The sequence below is a fragment of the Notechis scutatus genome, chromosome 11 (genome assembly GCF_049901735.1).
Source record: "Notechis scutatus isolate UNSWTSFEM ecotype Mainland chromosome 11, rNotScu1.2, whole genome shotgun sequence".
Classification (NCBI taxonomy): Eukaryota; Metazoa; Chordata; class Lepidosauria; order Squamata; family Elapidae; genus Notechis; species Notechis scutatus.
In genome coordinates this window covers 8,823,536-8,844,792 of record NC_142019.1, presented here as the reverse complement: position 1 = coordinate 8,844,792, position 21,257 = coordinate 8,823,536, and the positions used below count along the sequence as shown (strand labels likewise).

The 21,257-nt window shown below is 45.5% G+C and overlaps 1 protein-coding gene across 1 annotated transcript; it reads left to right on the top strand.

The window, feature by feature from the left end:
• Positions 1 to 470: 470 nt before the first annotated feature.
• On the top strand, positions 471 to 19,564 carry PATL2 (PAT1 homolog 2). The gene is made up of 17 exons (XM_087972737.1): positions 471 to 576; positions 2,232 to 2,563; positions 4,174 to 4,242; positions 5,108 to 5,173; positions 6,196 to 6,336; positions 6,570 to 6,656; positions 9,858 to 9,988; positions 10,087 to 10,164; positions 11,651 to 11,792; positions 14,502 to 14,619; positions 14,703 to 14,800; positions 15,812 to 15,856; positions 15,953 to 16,101; positions 17,026 to 17,185; positions 17,774 to 17,914; positions 19,147 to 19,244; positions 19,338 to 19,564. Exons 1-17 carry the CDS (start codon positions 483 to 485, stop codon positions 19,489 to 19,491), a joined length of 2,103 nt encoding a protein of 700 aa, XP_087828863.1. The 5' UTR covers positions 471 to 482; the 3' UTR covers positions 19,492 to 19,564.
• The last annotated feature ends 1,693 nt before the right edge of the window (positions 19,565 to 21,257 follow it).

Here is a 21,257-nt window from a genome sequence, read left to right as displayed (position 1 = left end):
CGTGCGGTCGGGAGTAGTAAGACTTTACTCCCAGAGCGCGTAATTCCAAAGATGCTCCGCGCGGGGCGAGCTCTTTACGCACGGAGTTGTTTCCTCCTCCTTCCCTCCTAAATGTGGATTACACCTCCTCGTGGCTGCTAGAGACCGTGCAAGACTTAGTTTGTCCTTTCTCAGCACTAGGGCTGGACTCTTAAAAGGGAAACAAAATTATTGGCTGTCTTACAGTTGGAGAGGAATTGAAATACTACTGCTAGTATAGATAATAGTAACTCAGCAGTGATGCTGGCTCAGTACAAAACACTATTTCTGGCTGAAGTAGACAGACATGGAAGCCAAACTATTGAGTTTAAACTTTGTTGAACTGACCCAGTTTGATATCCTGTTTTGGTCAAATTCTCTATTCTTTTCCAAGGAGGAATTTAAATCTATGAGATTCCGTTTTCTTGTTTGTTTGTTTAAATCAGATACTAGAGGATTATTTCATGATGGGGGAGGACACAGAGGAAGAACCTGTCACTGACACAGCAACGGAAGAGGATGAAATTGATCTATATATAAACTTAACACTCACCTCAGGTAAAACATACTGGAACAGCAAATCCTGGTTTCTGTGGTTGGCGTAGAGAGTTTGTAATGAAATAGTATAGCAGGACAAAAGTGAACCAAAGCTGTCGTAATTGAATTTTCTTTCTTCTTTTTTTTTCCTTTACAAGAATATAAAGTATAAATAAGAGATTAAAAATATAAAAACCCATTGTTAAAAAAATGTGGATAATTATCCCTATGGAACTTGTCAGTGAACATATTTGAACAATAAACAACATATTGCTTATTGCTAGCATTTTCTATTAATACTGAACGTTATAGGTCAAGTTGAAATATAGTTTTGGGAAGGGAAAACCCAAATCTTGGATGCGATACAAAACTATATATAGTGTTATGCAAGAATGCTTTCCAATTAGAATGAAATTCTGCACCAGATTTATTTTTTAGGAAGGGTGGTCCATCAAAGATGTTAAACAGCTGTATATTAATATTAATATACCTTTTGTAAATACTGTATAATGAAAATATGACTGATAATTGAGTTTCATAGAAGTGTTTGCTCTATTCAATTGGACATGTGGCCAATTTACAAGTATATCTGAAAAGCTGAAAATGACCCCTTCCAAGTTAAATAGTGGTTAAGTTCACAGAGCACATTTATCCTAGTTACTAAGATAAGCAACCTTCTTAAGATTGTGTAATGTGTTAAGCCAAGTCACTTCCCTAGATTTGCAGCCTGCAAAGGCTCAGAACAAACCAAACCTAATATATGAATGCTAATTTTATATCAAATTAATCACTAAAGTATTGTGATTAAATTGTATTATTTACGTTTTATTCTTTTAAAGCAGCGGTCTCCAACCTTGGCAACGTTAAGACTTGTGGACTTCAATTCCCAGAACCTGGCTGAGGAATTCTGGGAGTTGAAGTCCACAAGTCTTCAAAGTTGCCAAGGTTGGAGATCCCTGTTTTAAAGTATTTGTCAACTTGTAAAACACTCCTATGCTGATTTCCAAGTTGCTATATGAAATAAGCGGAGGGGGAACCCCTTCAAGGAACAGACGGCAAATGAACATTCCAAGATGATCTTACAGAAATTGTAACTGAGGCAACCGGGTATTCTGGGCCCGAAAATCCTCTATTGGAGAGTGTGATTGATGACGTCTAGCCCATGAATGTGTTCCATTGGACAATCTGAATTATAATATACTCAGAGGGGTGGGGGGAAACCAGGGTCAATGGTGACATGAATTACGTGTCTCAGAATAGGCTTCATACAGGTCATGCCGACATGTTCGCTCCTAATAAATCCTTTGAAGCTTTCGAAGCTTGGCTCAAGACTCATGATTTAATTAGGGCAGCTGCCGGAATCCTGACAGGATTCTTTACAAGAGGGACCTCTGTGAAGACCATGAACTATATGATAGTCTTCCACCTCTTTAGCCCCTTCAACAACTAAAGGGATCTAGTAACATCCGCCAAATCCTGAAATTAGTACGGTTGCAAGGAGTACAGAAAATAAGATGGCTTGAACCCAGGACCTTTAATCGTGTGAAATCTTGCTTAGAGTGAGATTGCGATAATGTAAGAATTCTATTGCAGTTACAGACCTCCCCTTTTAGCCTGAGGGTGTTTCCATATTGACCTAGATGTTTGTTCTCTTGGTTTGCAAACCTACCCTGAAGACCACGCGGCAAAGGCCTTGACCATGGAATCTCCGAAAGTGGCTGTGATTGACCCCAGGGAAGAGGAGGTGGCCAATGCTGGAGAAGAAAAGGAGACCGGATCTTCAGACATGGAACTGATGGTAGAAGATGGAAAAGAAGAGGAACGTTTTCCCCAAGAGTTTCAGCCCCGGTTTGCTTATAGCACCATGGAGGTAGAAGAAGAAGAAGAAGAAGAAGAAGAAGACATGACCGACTATGGAGAGGTGCCTACAAGTCAGAATGCAGGAAAACTGCATGACTTGGAAGATCCAGCTGTTATGAGCGCTGTATGCAGTCAGCTTCTGCTGGAGGTGAGGAGAACCCTGGGGAATGATGTCCTTTGATAGGTGCTCTCAAAATGGAGATGAGCTGCAAAGAATGGGTGGTAGACCAGCTGGCTATGAAAGAAGGGACATCTCCCCCAATCCGTTGAAAGTGCACTAGATTTGAGTTGCTTCCCTAAAAGTGTAGCCTCTAAAGGTCTTCTCTAAGCTATGGAAGGGGACCTCAAGTTTTGCTCCTTCTTTCATCTAGAAGCCATCTTCTCTCAGGACTTGGCAGTAGTATGACCAGAGATCTCCATGTGAAGTAGATTAAGCTGAGAGAAGATGGAAAGGCTGTAAATCACTGAGTAAACTCAATAGTCTTCTCTTGGTCCACCTTGGTCTACTTATTTATTTATTTATTATTTTGTTAAGCGATTATGAGATAACAGGTATAAGCATAAACATAGTTATGAATACATCAAATGGATACATATAAAGAAAAAAGAAAAACAATAGGACAGGGACGGTAGGCACGTTGGTGCGCTTATGCACGCCCCCTACAGACCTCTTAGGAAAGGGATGAGGTCCATAGTAGACAGTCTAAGGTTAAAGTTTTTGGGGTTTGGGGAAGAAACTACACAGTCAGGTAGCATATTCCAGACATTGACCACTCTGTTGCTGAAGTCGTATTTCCTGCAATCAAGTTTGGTGCGGTTAACCTTGAGTTTGTATCTATTGTGTGCTCTTGTGTTGTTATAGTTGAAGCTGAAGTATTCATTGACAGGTAGGACATTGCAAATGTATAATTTTATGTACTGTACTTAGATGGGACCGAAGGCGTCATAGTTCTAGGTTGTCTAGGTCTAGAATTTCAAGTCACCAGGCTAGAAACCAGGAGTCTGTGAATTCTAGTCCAACCTTAGGCATGAAAGTCAGCTGGGCGACTTTGGGGCTGGTCACAATGGCTCAGTCCAACTTACCCTATAGGCAGTGGGTGGGATTCAAAAAAATTTACATACTGGTTTTGTGGGAGTGGCTTGGTGGGAAAGTTACTGCAAAATCCTCATTCCCTCCTCACCCCACTAACCTGCTTTCCAGCTCCATTCTCCTGCGCAGAGCAACCAAAGAAGACCCAGCCGATCAGCTGGGACTCGATGGGAGGCAGAGAATAGATGGGGCCGGGGCCAGTCAGAGGTGGGATTTACCGGTTCTCCAAATTACTCAAAATTTCTGCTACCGGTTCTCCAGAACTGGTCAGAACCGGCTGAATACCACCTCTGCCTATAGGGTAATCGTTATGGAGAAAATAGGAAGGATCGTTATGTATGTTTGTCACCTTGAGTTATTTATAAAAATAAAATAATGGTGAGGTATATGTTAAATAAAAATATCCACTACCATATCTGACTTCAAATTATAATTTTGTAATTGACCAAAGGGGGATTACATATATAGGGAAAAAATTCCACGCTTTAATTTTAAATGCATAGCCAAAAATAAAATCCGTAACTGATATTTTGTAATGCCGATAATGCCCCTGAAAAAAATAAAATTAGTTGTGCGAGTGCTCGTTTTGGATTTAGGACATCCTGTATCCTCTTTAGTGGCATTTTTGTGATTTTTCTTTCTTTGAATCCCCTCTTTTCTCTTCGCAGAATGAAGATTCTGCTATTCTTGATAGCAAACTGGCCAACGATCTTTCAGATTTTTCTCCCGATTACTTGGTAAGACGGTTTAGCTTCTACTCCCCCTCCCCTTCTGATAAATGTGTACTAATGGAAGAAATACAAAAAGGGGGGCTGGGGTTAGGCAGGATTTTACAGGAAGGGGCTGCTGTTAAACGGATCCATCAGACAAACATTCAGCTGTGAACCAAGGCAGCAAATATATCACAACACAGCTTCCTCTTCCTGTTTTCCCCACAACAACCCCCTTGTGAGGTGGGTTGGGCTGAAAGAGTGAAAGAGGGCCTGGCACAAAAGTTACCCATCATCACAAAATCTCCAGAACCGTAAAGCCTACAAACTTGGAAATTTGGCACCTATGTTCCTCTTGGCTTCTAGGTGCTCGCTAAGAAAGGATTTTTCGAAATGACTATCAGAACATTTAGAGTATTTCCTACATTATTATTATTAACACGCTCTGATGCTAAGGAGTTCTACTCCCCCTCCCCACCTGAAAAGAAATCTGTGCCAAATGCAAAACACAAGCAGAGGAGAGGAGTTTCAGTTTCACAGCAGCAAGCAGCTTTAGTACAGAACAGTTGAGCTAAGCCACGCCCAGGCCCCTTGCTGGCTCCTTGCTCACACAGCAAATACTGTCTCAGTTTCCAAACAGCCCTCAACTATCTCACATGCTAACCAGATGAATACCGATGGATGCTGGTAGGCAGAGGCAGAATCCCACACACACACACACACTTATTTTCATCCCCAAAAACTAAGCCCGATCACATAGTTTCGTAGCAAAGCATGGGTATCGAGCTAGTGAGCAATAGAAGCAGCCTTGAATGCTTTAACTGTACCAATTGCTTGCAGTCATTTTGCCTCTTTTCTCATCTTTGCATCTATTTTTCCCTCTCCTGTTTAGCCCCATTCAAAGAGTTGTATGTGGAATCCAATTCTGAGAAGGGCCCCGTCGTTATCTGTGATGCAGGTAACTCTCTTTCTCTCTGATTGGCTTTATCATCTACCCAAGCTTGGCTACCACTAATTGCCCTAAACCAGGATGGGCTGCGTGGATCCAGCACTGAGCCAGCCATAAGGCAGGGTGTTCAAACAGCGGCAGCTGGATCCATCCAGCACGGCAAGCCAAAAACAAAAAACACACAAGGACGGAAAGTCATGCGTGAACCCCGGTCTGCTGGGTCTCGAAGAAGCCTTGGAAGTGTTTGAAGCTTCTCGTATTTTAGAGGAGGGGGCTTTTATTTTCCGAATGAGAACATCTTAGTGTGGATATGATCAAAGATGGATGGATGGAAGGAAGGAAGGAAGAGAAGGAAAGAAGCGGGAAGAAAGGAGGAAAGGGGGAAGGAAGGAGAGAAGGAAGGAAGGAGTTCAGAGAGGAAAAAGCAAGAGATGATATCGGACCCATTTGCCTTAATTAAACAGAATTCTGGATTAATTTTCAAAAATGGCATTTTGGTAGCCTATTTTTTACCTTCTGTGGTTCTCTACCCTTCTGCCACTGGAGGACACTCCAAATTATATTTTCCTCCTAACACCTTTTGCTCGTATTGCTTTAAAATCAGGACGATTGATAATTTGGGCCTAAAAGGCATGGTCCCAAATTATCTTCAGCTTCTTCCTCTTTCCTCCTCTTGAGAGGTCATTTCACTTCCAACTGAAATGGGGATTAAACAAGGATGGTTGAGGTCTGAAAATCCGCTTCAGAGCAGAAGCCAAATACTTACCCTTAAATTCAGTCATATGGAGTTTTAATCATAGTGAGTGAACTGCCCCAAAGTTGTGGTCTGCAAGGGAGGTGTCCAGAGGATGTGCCAAAAGAAGTCAAGATGCCCAACGGTGCAACTTGAAGCTTTGCCTGATTTTTATCTGCATTGTGACAGTGCTTCGGTGTTGATTTTTATTTTTTTGGCCGCCTCCTGTCAACGAGCCCATCTCCGTAACCCCAACGAATTGCAATTCGGGGGTTGACTGTCGTTTCTTATCCTTCAGGCTCTAGAAAGGATGTCTCGGTCCGCTTCCAATCTAGACTTCCTGACTTCACCGTTGTGGACCAACTACCTCGATTCCCCTGATGTGCACTGCTCGGTTTTCTATGGCAGGACTCCCGCTTCCCAGCGTTTCATGTGTCAAGTAAGGGAAATGATTGATTGATTCTGCAGAAGCTCCGTGCTCTAGCAGGAACCTACCTCGTTGCACATTGTTGAATGATAAAAACCGTCGGCTTGAGTTGGTGCCAAGATCTCCTAAGAGTTCAGGATTCTGGTTTTAATATGTATTTTATATATAAGTTGAGTTGTGTATATACGTTTGAACTTCTCAATTTTGATGATTGTCACTGCTCCGGTCCTCTTCCTCTCTTGCAGCAACCTCGAGTGATGTCGCCTTCCATAAGACCGCCTTATCCGTTCACTCCATCCCGTAGGTTACGTCGTCTGTTTGGCCGTAATCAGGTGATGTGCTATGGAATTTGAATATTGTGCCTCTGGGACAGAGTACCTCAACCTTGGCCACTGTGGGAGGTGTCTGGACTTCAACTCCCAGAATTCCCCAGTCAGCCTGACCAGTTTTGCAACTTGCATGGGTTATTTATTTTATTTGTCAAGCGATTATAAGATAACAAGTATAAGTATAAATATAATTATGAATACATGAAATGGATACATATAAGAAAAATGCGCTTATGCATGCCCCCTACGGACCTCTTAGGAAAGGGGTGAGGTCAATAGTAGACAGTCTAAGGTTAAAGTTTTTGGGGTTTGGGGAAGAAACTACAGAGTCAGGTAGAGTATTCCAGACATTGACCTCTCTGTTGCTAAAGTCGTATTTCCTGCAATCAAGTTTGGTGTGGTTTACCTTGAGTTTGTATCTATTATGTGCTCTTGTATTGTTATGGTTGAAGCTGAAGTATTCATTGACAGGTAGGACATTGCAATATATAATTTTATATACTATACTTAGATCGGACTGAAGGTGGCATAGTTCTAGGTCTAGAATTTCAAGTCTGGTGGCATAAGGTATTCTGCAACAAGTAGAGGAGTGGAGAACTCTTCTTGTGAAATATTTCTGGACTTTCTCCACTGTATTAATATCAGATACGTAATGCGGGTTCCAGACTGATGGGCTGTATTCAAGTATTGGTCTAGCAAATGTTTTGTATGCTCTAGTTAGTAGTGTGATAATACCAGAGAAAAAGCTACACAGGATTAGGTTAACAACTCTTAATGCCTTTTTGGCTATGTAGTTACAGTGGGCTCTAACACTTAGATCATTTGAGATTGCATACTCCAAGTTATGAGTGTAATGGGCAAGCTCCATTATAGTTGTAACTTGAGAGAGAGTGGAATGGCATGGAATGAGTTGGAAGGGACCTTGGAGGTCTTCTAGTCCAACCTTCTGCTTAAGCAGGAGAACCTGTAGAATTTCAGATAAATGTCTGTCTAGTTTCTTCTTAAAAACCTCCAGTGATGGAGCGCTCATGATTTCTGGTGGCAAGCTGTTCCACTGGTTTATTGTCCTCACTGTTAGGAAGTTCCTCCTTAGTTCCAGGTTGCTTCTGTCTTTGATTAGTTTCCATTCTTGTCCAGCCCTCTGGTGCTTTGGAGAAAATTTGACCCCCTCTTCTTTGTGGCAGCCCCTCAAATACTGGAATACTGCTCTCATGTCACCCCTAATTCTTATTTTCTTTAGACTAGCCAAACCCAAATCTGTTCTGACCCAACCAGGTTCCCAAAGAGCAAACACAGACAAAGGGAGCAGCCCCCACCTTTTAAGGTTTAATAACTAATTCTGTTCCTTTCCACTAATTAGCTCTGACAAAAAAGAGCCTTGCCAATTTGTTTGTCAAGGCTGCCAAAAACCCAGAGATAAGAACTAATTTACAAGATTATCCAAACATGAACTAAGCAGTCCACAAGTTGAACTTCAGACCTTCTTTGCTTTCTGCAAAGAACGCTTTTTCAAACCTGGCTTTTATCCTCTTGAGGGAGGGGCCATTACCTTGCAGCCTTACTCCCGAGTCGCCCATGCTGTTGTAACTGTTCTTTCCTCCAAGCAATCCTTTGTGCACACACACTTAGCACAGGCTCCTCGGGAACCTCCTCATTACTGCTGCCAGCCCCCACAATCTCTGAAGACAGCAGTGCACTCCCTGATGGTCCTGGCCCCTCATCTGAGTCCTCGCTCTCCTCAGCCATCTGCACCTGCTGCTGGCTAACCACAACAAAATCCTGCAGCTGTTCTTCCTATGGTTTAGTCTCCAGGCCTTTGATCCTCTTAGTTGCTCTTCTCTGAACTTTTTCCAAGGTCTCAACATCTTTTTTTGTAGTAGGGTGGCCAAAATTTATAAGCTATAAGAGTTGTACAAAGAGCTGTACCTGTACTCTGCTGGAAGGGGTTTCTGTTACTCTGGTTTGGAGAAGCAGCCAAGGTGTCCTTAACCAGGTCTTCTTTGTTAAGCGAGAGTATACAAGAGGTGATTCCTTCTCAAAATCCTTTAAAGAGATTTCGGACTGCTGAACACTCACTCTGATCTTGCACCTTATTTTTTTAAAAGTTATTTATTTATGTTATTTGTTGAGCATGTGTTAGAAATCAGGGGTGGCCAATCTTTTGGACCTCAGGGACCACCAAACTCACAATTTGCAGCAGACACCCTGGGAGAATCCCCAAAAAAAGTCTGCAGGAAAATTCCCCATCCCATTTTCCTACAGGTCAATCATTCTTTGGGATCGCAAGATACCATCTCCAGCTCCGTTCTCGGGGGGCAGGAGAGAGGGGGGAAGAGAGAGAGACTTTTGGCTTCATGCAAGGAAAGCAGCAGAAGCAGCAGAAGTCTTTCTTTCTCTCCCCCAAACTCTGCCAGAAATGAGTCTTTGCCATCACAGCCTCTTGGAGCAGGAGGACTTGCAGGGTCCCAAAGACTCATTTCTGGTGGAGTTTGGGGAAGAGAAAGAAAGACTTTGGCTGCTTTCCTTGCGTGCAGCCAAAAGCAGAAGAAGAAAGAAGCGGAAAGAAGCAGCCCGGTGGCCAGGCAAGGCACATGGGATGAGAGGGGCAAGTCCCCCCCCCTCCATCCTTTCCCCCCTCCCCTCACTACCTCTTCTTGGCAATGCAAGTGACGCAAGCCTTGTGTTCCCATGGGCCATGTGGGCGGCGTAGCCTTTGTGTTCCCGCGCAGCCTGGATTAATTGCTTTGGGGGATGCTTTGACATTTCTCTGTGGACCACCAAAATTTTCTCACGGACCACCAGTGGTCCTCGCCCACTGGTTGGCGACCACTGTGTTAGATAACAGATACAGGTATAAACATGAATATTAATACATGAAATGGGTAAGAATAAAAGGGAACATTAGAACAGGGACGGTAGGCACATTGGTGCTCTTATGCCCCTTACAGATCTCTTAGGAATGGGGTGAGGTGAACAGTAGACAGTCTAAGGTTAAAGTTTTGGGGATTTGGGGGAAAAAAACCACAGAGTCAGGTAGGGTGTTCCAGGCATTGACCACTCTGTTGCTGAAGTCGTATTTCCTATAATTGAGTTGGTGCAGTTTACCTTCAGTTTGTATCTATTGTGTGCTCTTGTATTGTTATGGTTGAAGAACAGAACGACCAAAGCGGTTAGGATCTAACCCTCAGTGTGTCTTCTCTTCAGATGTCAGGATATGCTTCTCCACCTCCATTCCAACCGTTCTTTTCCAATGCCAGCAGCCCAACGTGGGCTTCGACCCACACCCCTAAAACACCACCTTTCAGCCCACCGGGTGGCAGCCAACAGAAGTTCAGGTAAACGGGGATTCAGACAACTCTTTGGTTCCCCCCCCCACCCCCCACCCCGAAGAGAGTTGGCATTCACTGCTCTCGTTTGTCTTCCATTTTCCTAGCTTGCCCAGCACAATGACCCAGTTGCATCCTTTGCACCAGCGATTTCTGACCCAAAGACTGCGAGGACAAGAAGCGAGGTAATGGGGCAGGGAAAATAGAAAGGGGGAACAAAGCCACGGTGGTTGACTCGAGTCGTGATATTCCATGTATCGAAATAACAATTATACAGATTGCAATGGTGGTTGTGTGTGGTCAAGTCAACCAGGTCGACTTTCTCCATGACAATCTGGTCCTTCAGAGGGTTACAATGGTACACCGCCATTGCTATAAGTGAGTCTGCTCACTGGTTGTCCTCTTCTCCTCCTTCCACCTTTCCCAGCATCAGAGCCATCTCCAGGTAGCTAGTTTCATATTTCAGTCAAATATCATGAATGCTACTCGGGCCTAAATACTAAAATCTTGCCAAGGGTAATATGAATTTGCAGCAGTGGGGGTATTCTACCGGTTTGGACTGGTTCAGCCGAGCCGGTAGTGCCGAAGAGCAGTGGAGACAGAACCACTTCTCTCCGAGGCTCTGCTGTTGGGCCCGCCCACCTGCCCACCTGGGCTTCCCTACTCACCTTTATTCATTGCTTTTGAAGTGCAGCTGCTTTGCACGGCACAGCCGAGTGCCACATGGCAGCTGCCGAAGTGACAGGGGAGAGTGCAGGATGGCAGGAGGCAAGTCGGAAAGCCTCTGCGCCTGCACAAAGTGCATGTTTGGTGCACACACATGTGCAAAGTGTGCGTGCACCTGCAAAGCGTGCCCACCGAGGCCCCCCCCCCTCCACCAAACGGGTGGTAAAAATGTTTCAAGCACACCACTGATTTGCAGCTTCATTTATCCTGAGGGTTTTTTTTAATGGGGAAATCTCCTTGAAATGCTTTTTCCCAAATGTTTTCCCACCAGGGCCAGTTGTGGGATTCGATTTTTTTTTTACTACCGGTTCTGTGGGCGTGGCTTGGTGGGCATGACGGGGGAAGGATACTGCAAAATCCCCCTTCCCTCCCCACCCCACTAACCTGCTTTCCAGCTCTGTTCTCCTGTGCAACCAAAGAAGACCCAGCCGATCAGCTGGGACTCAATGGGAGGCAGAGAAGAGATGGGGTTGGCAGGGCTAGTCAGAGGTAGTATTTGCCGGTTCTCCCAATGACTCAAAATATCCGCCACCGGTTCTCCAGAACCGGTCAGAACCTGCTGAATACCACCTCTAACCAGGGCTGAATTATTGAGCATGAGATAACCTTACCGTTGGGTTGTCCGCAGATTCCCTATCCTTGTTTCAGTGCCTTATACATGAAGGGTTGTGTGGCTTAGTGTACTTGTTCCACGCGCTAAATCCCATCTGGTGGAACAAATCCCAGATTTAAGGTAAGGCCTTCAAAATAAAATTTGGACTCAAGTTGGCTACTGACCTTCCATTCATGGCTTGTGTGAATCCAGATGATTCAAGAGCGCTTTCAAAATCTTCCCCCAGAGAGTTAAAGGTAAAATGAGGATATATTTCTTGGCTGAAGTTGACTTCTTGGACCAGGGGAATTTCAAAACGTATCTTATAGATCGTGTTCCTGCTTGCCTCCAAGACGTCCCTCCGTGGACTCCCAGCCATCCGAAGCGGATCCTTTCTCCGGCCTCATGACTCCAGTTGAAAAAGATTGGGTGATAAAGGTACAGATGTTACAGCTGCAAAGTGAAAATCCCAAGCGGGATGATTATTATTATCAGGTGAGTGCAGGAAATGGGTGGAACTGGTCTCAGCTTGTGGGCCGGGCAGGGGAGAATCCGTGGAGTGGTGGGACTTGGGATGGGCGTCCCAATGGATTGCTTGTGGTTGTAGGTGCATCCTTGTTCCTTTGGAAGTGATGCTATCGAGGGAGGAAATGAGGAAGTCGAGGAACGCGTGAGGCACCTCCTGAAGCAGAAGGCTCCTCTGGGGGACCCGGTAAAGCAAGGGTCTTCAAACTTGGCAAGTTTAAGACTTTTGGACTTCAACTCCCAGAATTCCTGAGTGGAACATGACTGGAGTAGGAATTCTAGGAGTTGAAGTCAACAAGTTTTAAAGCTGTCAAGTTTGAAGACCCCTGGAATAGATAAAGAGAGAGGTAGAATAGATAAAGAGAGATAGAATAGAGAGAGAGAGAGGATAGACAGCTAGAATAGATAGATAAAGAGAGGTAGAATAGATAGAAAGAGATATAGAATAGAAAGAAAGGAAAGGAAAGGAAAGGAAAGGAAAGGAAAGGAAGGAAGGAAGGAAGGAAGAAAAGAAAGAAAAAGAAAGAAAAAGAAAGGAAAAGAAAGAAAAGAGAAAGAAAAAAGAAAGAAAAAGAAAGGAAGGAAGGAAGGAAGGAAGGAAGGAAGGAAGGAAGGAAGGAAGGAAGGAAGGAAGGAGAATAGAGCAAGGGTCTTCAAACTTGGCAAGTTTAAGACTTGTGTACTTTAACTCCCAGAATTCCTGAGCTAACATGACTGGAGGAGGAATTCTGGGAGTGGAAGTCCACAAGTTTTAAAGCTGTCAAGTTTGAAGACCCCTGCTTAAAGCAAAGTTGCTCTTTCCTGCCTCTCTTCACTCCAAGCAAACCCTTTAAGAACATTTACTATTGTTTTGCCCGTTGGATCATTTGACCTACAAGCTACAATTAAGATGCGTGGTCTTTTTCTGGCTGAGGAAAGTGTTTAGTCTTGAGCCATTGTCCAGGAAGAGGAATCCAAAGTTAACCTACTCTTTAATCCAAACCTTTTCTCTTAGGTCAGAGGAAACATTTCAATGTAGTGTCAGTTTAGGGAGTCTTAGAATTAGAATTCTTTTATTGGCCAAGTGTGATTGGACACACAAGGAATTTCTCTTGTTGCAAATGCTCTCAGCATACATAAAAGAAAAGACACATTCATCAAGAGTCAAGAATCATCGGGTACAACACTTAATAATAGTCATAGATTACAATAAGCAGTCAAAACATACTAGGAAACAGTCAATATAAATCATAAGGATACAAGCGACAAAGTTACAGTCATACAGTCACAAGTGGGAGGGGATGGGTGATAAGGAGTGAGGTGAAGATTTTGTAAACAGTTGGACAGTGTTGAGGGAATTATTTGCTCAGCAGAGTGATGGCTTTCAGGAAAAAAACTGCTCTTGTGTCTAGTTGTTCTGGTGTGCAGTGCTTTATAGCATCGTTTTGAGGGAAGGAGTTGAAACAGTTTATGTCCGGGATGTGAGGAGTCCGTAAATATTTGCACAGCCCTCTTTTTGACTCGTGCAGGATACAGGTCCTCGATTAAAGGCAGGTTGGTAGTAATCGCTTTTTCTACAGTCCTAATTATTCTCTGAAGTCTGTGCCTGTCCTATTGGGTTGCAGAACCAAACCAGACAGTTATAGAGATGCAGATGACGGACTCCATCATTCCTCTGTAGAACTGGATCAGCAGCTCCTTGGGCAGTTTGAGCTTCCTGAGTTGGCGCAGAAAAAACATTCTTTATTGTATGGAGCCCTACTTGAGATGTTTCAGGGCTGTGCATGGTCTTGGAACCTCAGGACACTCTGAGGCTGAAATGAGATGGTTTCTTGATGGTCAGGTACAATGCCAAAGGATTCTTCAAATGGCCTCCCCAGTAATGGAATGGATAATCCCTCCAGAGATCATTGCCTGGACAAAATGGGTTTCAAAGCCATCCTTCAGTCCCTGTTGAAGATGTAAATGGAAAGTAGGACAGGTATAAGATGCTCTAAAGCAGGGGTTCCAAGCCCTGGTCCATGGACCAGTACCGGGCCACAGCATGCCAGCATCTGGGCCGCACCAACAAGCGAAGCCCCATCCACGGGATGCAGACAGCATGCAAAACCTTAGATTAACAGAGTTGGAAGGGACCTTGTAGGTCTTCTAGTCCAGGGGTCTCCAACCTTGGCAACTTTAAGACTTGTGGACTTCAACTCCCAGAGTTCCTCAGCCAGCAAAGCTGGCTGAGGAACTCTGGGAGTTGAAGTCCACAAATCTTAAAGTTGCCAAGGTTGGAGACCCCTGTTCTAGTCCAACCCACCGCCCAAGCAGACCCTACACCAGGGGTCTTCAAACTTGACAAATTTAAGACTTGTGGACTTCAACTCCCAGAATTCCTCCTCCAATCATGTTAGCTCAGGAATTCTGGAAGTCCACAAGTTTTAAACTTGCCAAGTTTGGAAGATCCTTGCCCTACACACCATTTCTGACAGATGGCAGTCCAGTCTCTTCTTGAAAGCTTCCAGGGATGAAGCTCCCACAACTTCTGAAGGCAACTCTTTTCCTCTCCGGTCTATGGAAAAAAAACCTTTGTCCATGGAACCGGTCCCTGGTGCCCAAAAGGTTGGGGGCACCAGGGACTGCTCTAAAGATAACCCTAATTTATATACCGTAGGCTCTTCCTCCTCTGACCCAAACGTCCTACCTTGTCCCTAGGAATATTATCGCAAGCTGGAACACAAACAAGCCGAGAAAGGATTCTTGGCAGGAAGTAAACCGGAGGTCCCTAAGCTCGTCACTCCGTATATCCAAAGAGTGGACAGCTATGAATCTAGTAAGTCCAGTGCAAAGGGTGTGTGTGTGTTTCTAAGGCATGGAAATGCGCGAACCTCTCCTAACAGTGACTTCCTCTGCCAGTAGTGCGGATTCCTGGATCCTTAGGACAGGTAGCCATGTCCACCTGCTACAGTCCCCGCAGGGCTATCGATGCCGTGCACCATTTCTCTGTGGAACAGGTAGGTGCCCGATCGTTTCGCCCACCCTGTACCTGAATGGCAGCATCAGGAGGGGGCCTCTCTTTATATATTTTGGGGGGTGGGGAGAAGATTGTTGCAACTAACGTACAAAAATTTTCAAAAATTTTAGCAACAGGTTCTCTGCCCGGTGGTTGGGTGGGCGTGGTAGGCATGGCCTAATTGGCCTCCTGCACCACGGTTGAAGGGGGAGTGTTTTTGCCCTCCCCGGACTCCGGAGGCTCTCTGGAAGCTGGAAATGGGCTCATTTCTGGCCTTCCCGAACTTCCAAGAAGCCCGTTTTTCACCCTCCTCGAGTCTCCGTGTGCACCCTGCACTTACAAAACGGGCCTTGTGGGGACTCCTGGGTATAGAGTTGTAATTGCAGGAATGTTCCAATCTCGGATGGCAAACCTCAGATAAAGAATGTTTCCAAGCAAATACAACTCGGGCAAACAAAGTCACTAATCTAAAGGAGGATTAGAGAGAGGAGGTCAACATATGTTAGACTTTAACTAGAGATAATTAATTGTATGGATTACTGTGCTAAACAGTAACCGAAAGTTAAGCAGTAACCAAAGTTAACCAATGATGGAGAAAAATTAAAAATGTGTATAAATGCAAGACTAGACTCCAATAAATATAATCATGATTCAGTTGTTCATGATCAAACAACTCGACTGCCTTGTCATTACACCTGGGAGAGGCAGGGCGGGGTCAGCCAGGAGTGGGATTTGGGGGTTGCTCCAAACTTCACAGAATCTTAGGGGCCCTCCAGATCCCCTGCAAACCGCAAGCAGCCCACCCCTGTCTTAAACCTATTAAATCAACATTTGTCCTGGGCGTCGGACGGACGTAGCGTGCCATTTCATTGCTCCACGATTCTGCAACTCGTCTGGAGAAGTCGTTGCAAATTCAGTGGGAAGGGGCCTGCAGATTCGTTAGAACGTGCTGCCGGCGGCTTCTTTTCTAGCGACCCAAATCTTTTCGTTTCCCCCTCTCTTCTTTTCCAAGGCGGTGGGAAGTCAACGGATACAAGTACTGTACCAGATCGAGAATGTAAGTGGCTGCTGGCTGCTTCTTTATACGTTTGTAAGGTTTAACAGTTGAGTAGATTAAAAGTCCCGGCTGATGTTTTATATGCTGTGGAAACAGATGTACCTTCTGCTCCTGGAGATAGAGGAAATTCAGCGGAAACTGGATGTGGCCCCAGAGGAGATGCATCCCCAGTTATGTGAGAAGCTTCTCCATGTGCTAGAGCGCACCTACCAAGCACTGAGAATTGAAAAGCATTCTGGCAAAGAGTGAGTCCAAGACAAATGACATAAGGGTAACAGGAGAGCACCTTTACAATGACTTAGTGTCTGCATAAATTCATTTCAGCTGCTTTCTTAACAGTACCAACAGTTATCTCGCTTCTTCTTTCTGCTTTCCTGCTAAAGCAGTGCCCCCCTCTCCAAAAATTTTGGGGCACAAGGGACTGGTTCCACGGGGAAAGATTTTTCTGCGGACCGGAGGAGGTGTGGTTTTGTGTGCAGCCTGGCTCCTGCAGATGGAGCTTCACTTGTTTGGGTGGCCCAGTTGCTGGCATGCCGAGGACCGGAAGTTGGGGACCCCTGTGCTAAAGAACGTTTTCCGTGTGGTCTGGAACTGTTGAGGTTCACGTCCTCCCTGCTCTATGACCCTCTGCTTTCAGTTTTGAGAAGGCCGTTCTCTACCCATTGACTGGGAATTGTTGTTCTTATCCAGAGTGATTCTGATTCACAATCGAGAGGCTGCGAGTTCGATCCTAGGCAGATCTGCTCGAGTGTGGGGGGTGGTGGACTAGATGACCTCCAAGGTCCCTCCCAACTCTGTGATTCTATGATTCATCTCCTTTTAACGACCCCATCCTCCCTCGCAGGGCGGAATCTGAGCAACTGAATGGAGCTGGGGTTTTTTTTACTGGCCAGATGCTCTTCCTGTTGCCAGCACGGAGTTTTTTTTTCCCCAGCAGATACATTCCCATTGCGCCCAGAGAGAGAGAGAAATATCTGCCTCTACCTAGGATGGAACTCATGAGAGCTCCGCCCCAGGCCAACCTCACCACTCAAGAGTGATTCTGGATAATTTCTGGAAATTCCAGGACATTTCTGTAGCTATACTATTGAGCTCTTTAACGTGTAGTTTTTCTCACTCCTCGCAAAGCCTTTGCTTTGATTCCCTTGGGTGTTTTTTTTTCCTTTCAGAGAGGTCCAAGAGGAGTTTCTACAGATTCTACTGATTAGAAAAGGGAAGCGGCTAGTGGCACGTCTCCTGCCACATCTGTCCCCAGAGCAAGCCAAGATAATCCTTGTCAACATTGTACAACACCTAGCAGTGCTTATCAAGAAGGACTTGCTGGAGGAGGTACCTGTTCTCACCCTAGTTCTCCTTTAGCCATTACCCGGATATCTGGAGATCCCTTGCATGGTGGGGTTTTTGCGTGCAAAGCAAGCATTTTGCATTTCTAAGAACCACCTCACAGAATGGCTTGACTTCTTCTGACCCAAAGTCTTCAGAAAGCAATGGGACAAAATGGACGGACTTCATTCGAGTTGAGGTCCCAAGCTTGTTCTGCGGGGTGGGAAGGTTACAATCTGAATTTGTTCTGTGGCTCAATGTGTTGATATTGCTAAAAAAAGTGGCGGGGGGGGGGTGCGATTGACCTTGGTTTAGCCATGATTGGTTGAATAAACTACAACTGGCTAACTTCACTAAACATATGAAGTGGTAAACCTGAATGAACACAGTGCAGGGATGGTCCATTTAGGATGCTGGCAACATTGTGGTTTAGTCCCGTGGGTGAACCCAGCTTAGATACAATGGTTGACTGGATTCCAGTATCTCTGGTCTATGGACTGGATGTCATAATTTGTCCCAGGGTGGAAGACTTGGGTTTGATCTAATGTTTTGTCACTTTGCTGTTCTTCCTCTTGGCCCCTTGGACTCTGGCAGACCCTCTCTGTCCTCTATAATCCTCTCTGTGACACCATTGGGCAGTTGACCTTTAGACAGTTGATGGACGTCCTCCACAAACTCACCCAGTTGCAGCCTGATTCTGTCAAGCAATCCCTCGCTTTGGTCTTTGGCAATAAGGTATGGGAGCGTACACATTTCTGAGCGGAATCCATCCTGGAGTGAGGTGTAGAATTTTTTCTTAGCAAGTACCATCTAGGTCAGCGGTTGCCAACTGGTAGGCGCGAAAAATTTTGGTGGGACGCAGGGAAATCTCACCCCAGAGCACCCCCCGCAAAGCAATTAATCCAGGCTGCGCAGAAACACAAGGCTGTTCTCCTGTGCCGGGAGATTTAGATTAGTTAGGAAGCAGGAAATGGTTGGATTTCTTGCTTTCTAGCTAGTCTTTAGATCTTCAGCTCTGCTTTTAAGCACAGCCGAACCTCCCTTACGACTGAAGGTTCTGTTATTCAGTGCAGACTCACGGCAAGCAAATTTCATGTGACAGACTGAGCTAGCTGATGGCAGATAGATAGATCACTGAATGATTCTTTGAGCAACTCAATCTGCCTGCCTGCTTTGCCTGATTTTGGGTAAAAGTTGCTCTCTTTTTTTTATAAAAAATTCAATATTTATATAAATATTTATAATATTTACATACAAGCCATTCCCAGCCAGTCACATGACCACCAAGCCACACCCACAAATTAGGCCACGCCCACAGAACCAGTTAGTGGTCCCTGGGATTTAAAAGTATGAGTTTGGTGGTCCCTGAGGTCCAAAAGGTTGGCGACCCCTGGCAGTGGTGGCTAACCATTTTGGGCTTCTGTGCCGAAAATTGTGTGCTCACTCATGTGCCAGCACCCAGAAGGCAATGCGCGCGGGGGGGCCATGCCCTCTGCGCATACGCATGCGATTCTCCTCCCCCCGCCACTCCCTTACCTGCACTACGCATGCGTGCGCCTCCCAGCTGATTTTTCGGCCCTTTTTTGGCCTCCCAGAGATGTGGGAGTGAAGCCTCTGCAGCCTTTGGAGGCCGAAAAATGGGCCCGTTTTGTCACTTCCGGTATTTCTGGAAATACAGGAAGTGACAAGATGGGCCTGTTTTTCGGCCTCCAAAGGCTGCAGAGGCTTCCCTCGAGCCTCTGGGAGGCCAAAAAAGGCCCGGAAATCAGCTGGGAGGTGCCCGCATGCGCGGTGAGGTGAGTTTGCCTGGGGCTTGCATGCCTGCACCTGTGGCACACATGCCATAGGTTCGCCATCCTGGATCTAGGTTGTACGTAATTCCAAACTTTTCCCGTCTAGATAGTGACTTAAGTTGAATCCAAGTGCTTTCTTAGTGGGTTTCTAATCTTCCACCCTCTTTCCCCAAGTTTGCCATCTCGCTGCTGTACCTGCTCTTAAGCCATGGTGAGAGATGCCACTCTTCAGATACATCCCCAAAGCCTGATAGCAAAGATTTGGAAACATGGTGAGGAACCCCCTGGGGAGCAGAACGATCCTAGTCTGGTGGGCTTGATCAATGCTGGGTGGCCTACGGTTGCTCTTGTGTCATTCTTCACAGGGTGGATTTGGTGCTCCTTGTTGCAAGAGAGCTGTCTCAAGTTCCCAAGATTTCCATGGTGGAACCTCTTCACCTTCCCAGCAACCTTCTCTTCCTCTTCTGTCGCTATGTGGACAAAGACATTGTGAACCGCTTGGATGTCCAGATGGACTGAGGACGATCCATGGTTATGGGAGTCTATTGTATAAAGGCACGTATATCTGTAAGGGCTCAACATGCATGGCAGGGCAGCGGTAAATGAAAGCTGTAGGGTCTTTATAGCCCAGTCACTTGACAAGAGGTGAGGGACTTCTCTGGTAATTGCATGTCTCCTTTCAGCTCTCTTTGGTCTTTGATCGGCCAGGTAACCTCCAGATCTTGCCGAACTACAATTCCCAGCATTCCTAGCAAGCACGGCGAATAGTGAAGGTGTCAGGGCTCCAACAAATCCACCCCCATTCAAATCTCTAGCCGCATCTCTCGGTGAAAAGAAAATTGATTTATTAGAAGTGGCCATGTTGGTGTTAGCTGGATGAAAAACCAAGCTAAGACCCTCATGGCCACTTCTAATAAATCAATTTTCTTTTCACCGAGAGATGCGGCTAGAGACTTATGATTTGAATAGGGGTGGATATGTTGGAGCCCTGACAGCCAGCCAACACTAAAATACATCTTTCATTTCCCCCTTGACCCCCCTGGTCTTCCCACCCCCACCCCCTGAACGTATATTCTCCAATGGGACACGTCCATAGCCAAGAGACATCAATCATGCTCTCCAGTAATTTTCTTGCGCTCCGACAACTTTGGGCTGCCAGGGCGATTATCTAGGCACTTGAGGAATGCACTGTTTCCCCCCCACTCCCTTTCTGCTGGCAGCTAAAAAAGACCAAAGGAGTATCTTTTTAGTTGACCGATGGATTCTAGGGATGGTAGCTCAATAACATCTGGAGGTCCACAGGTCCACCTCTTCACCTCTTTCATAATAGAGGACGTGTGAACTCATTGGTCTTTTTAGAAATGGGAGAGGAGGAGGAGGAGGAGGCCCTTCACCATTATTGGTTATGGGAAAGAGGACGGCTTACTTTTCTATAATGCCTATCCTAATCTTCCCTTTCATTTGATGCTCAGCACTAGCACTTAAGACTTCTATACCATTTCAGAGTGCTTTTACAGCCCTCTCTAAGCGGTTTGAAGAGTCAGCCTCTTGCCCCCAACAACCTGGGTTCTCATTTTACTGACCTGGGAAGGACGGAAGGCTGAGTCAACCTTGAGCCTGATGAGATTGGAACTGCCAAATTGCAGGCAGCCGGCAGGCAGCAGAAGTAGCCTGCAGTGTTGCACTCTAACCACTGCGCCACAGTGTCTGGTGACTTTCTAAACTAGTCCTCTTGATCAGAAACGTGGGGAGAACTTTTACATCTTGCTGGACGAGAAATCCTTAAAACGGGTGCAGCATTCCAAGAAGATACCTTTCTTGGTCCTGCCCAGGATTGAAATGAAACGCTTCTACATAACAGACCAGACACTGTGGCTTCCGGTGCTTTGATCTTGCCTGTCCGTTGAATAATTTTGGGACTGTACATCTTCAGATTACAGAGAATCAGAGTTGGAAGGGACCTTGTAGGTCATCTAGTCCAACCCCCACCCTGCCCAAGCGGGAGACCCTACACCGTTTTTGATAGATGGGAGTCCAATCTCTTCTTGAAAGTCTCAAGTGATGACACTCCCACAACTTCCGAGGGCAACTTCTGTTCCATGGGTTGATTGTGAGAAAGTTTCTTCCTTATTTCCAGGTTAAATCAGTTTCCGGCCATTATTCCTCATCTGGTCTTTGGGTGCTTTAGAAAATAGCTTGACCCCCTTCCTCCTCTCTGGGGCAGCCCCTCAAATATTGGAAGACTGCTATCCTGTCTCCCCTGGTCCTTCTCTTCCCTAGACTAG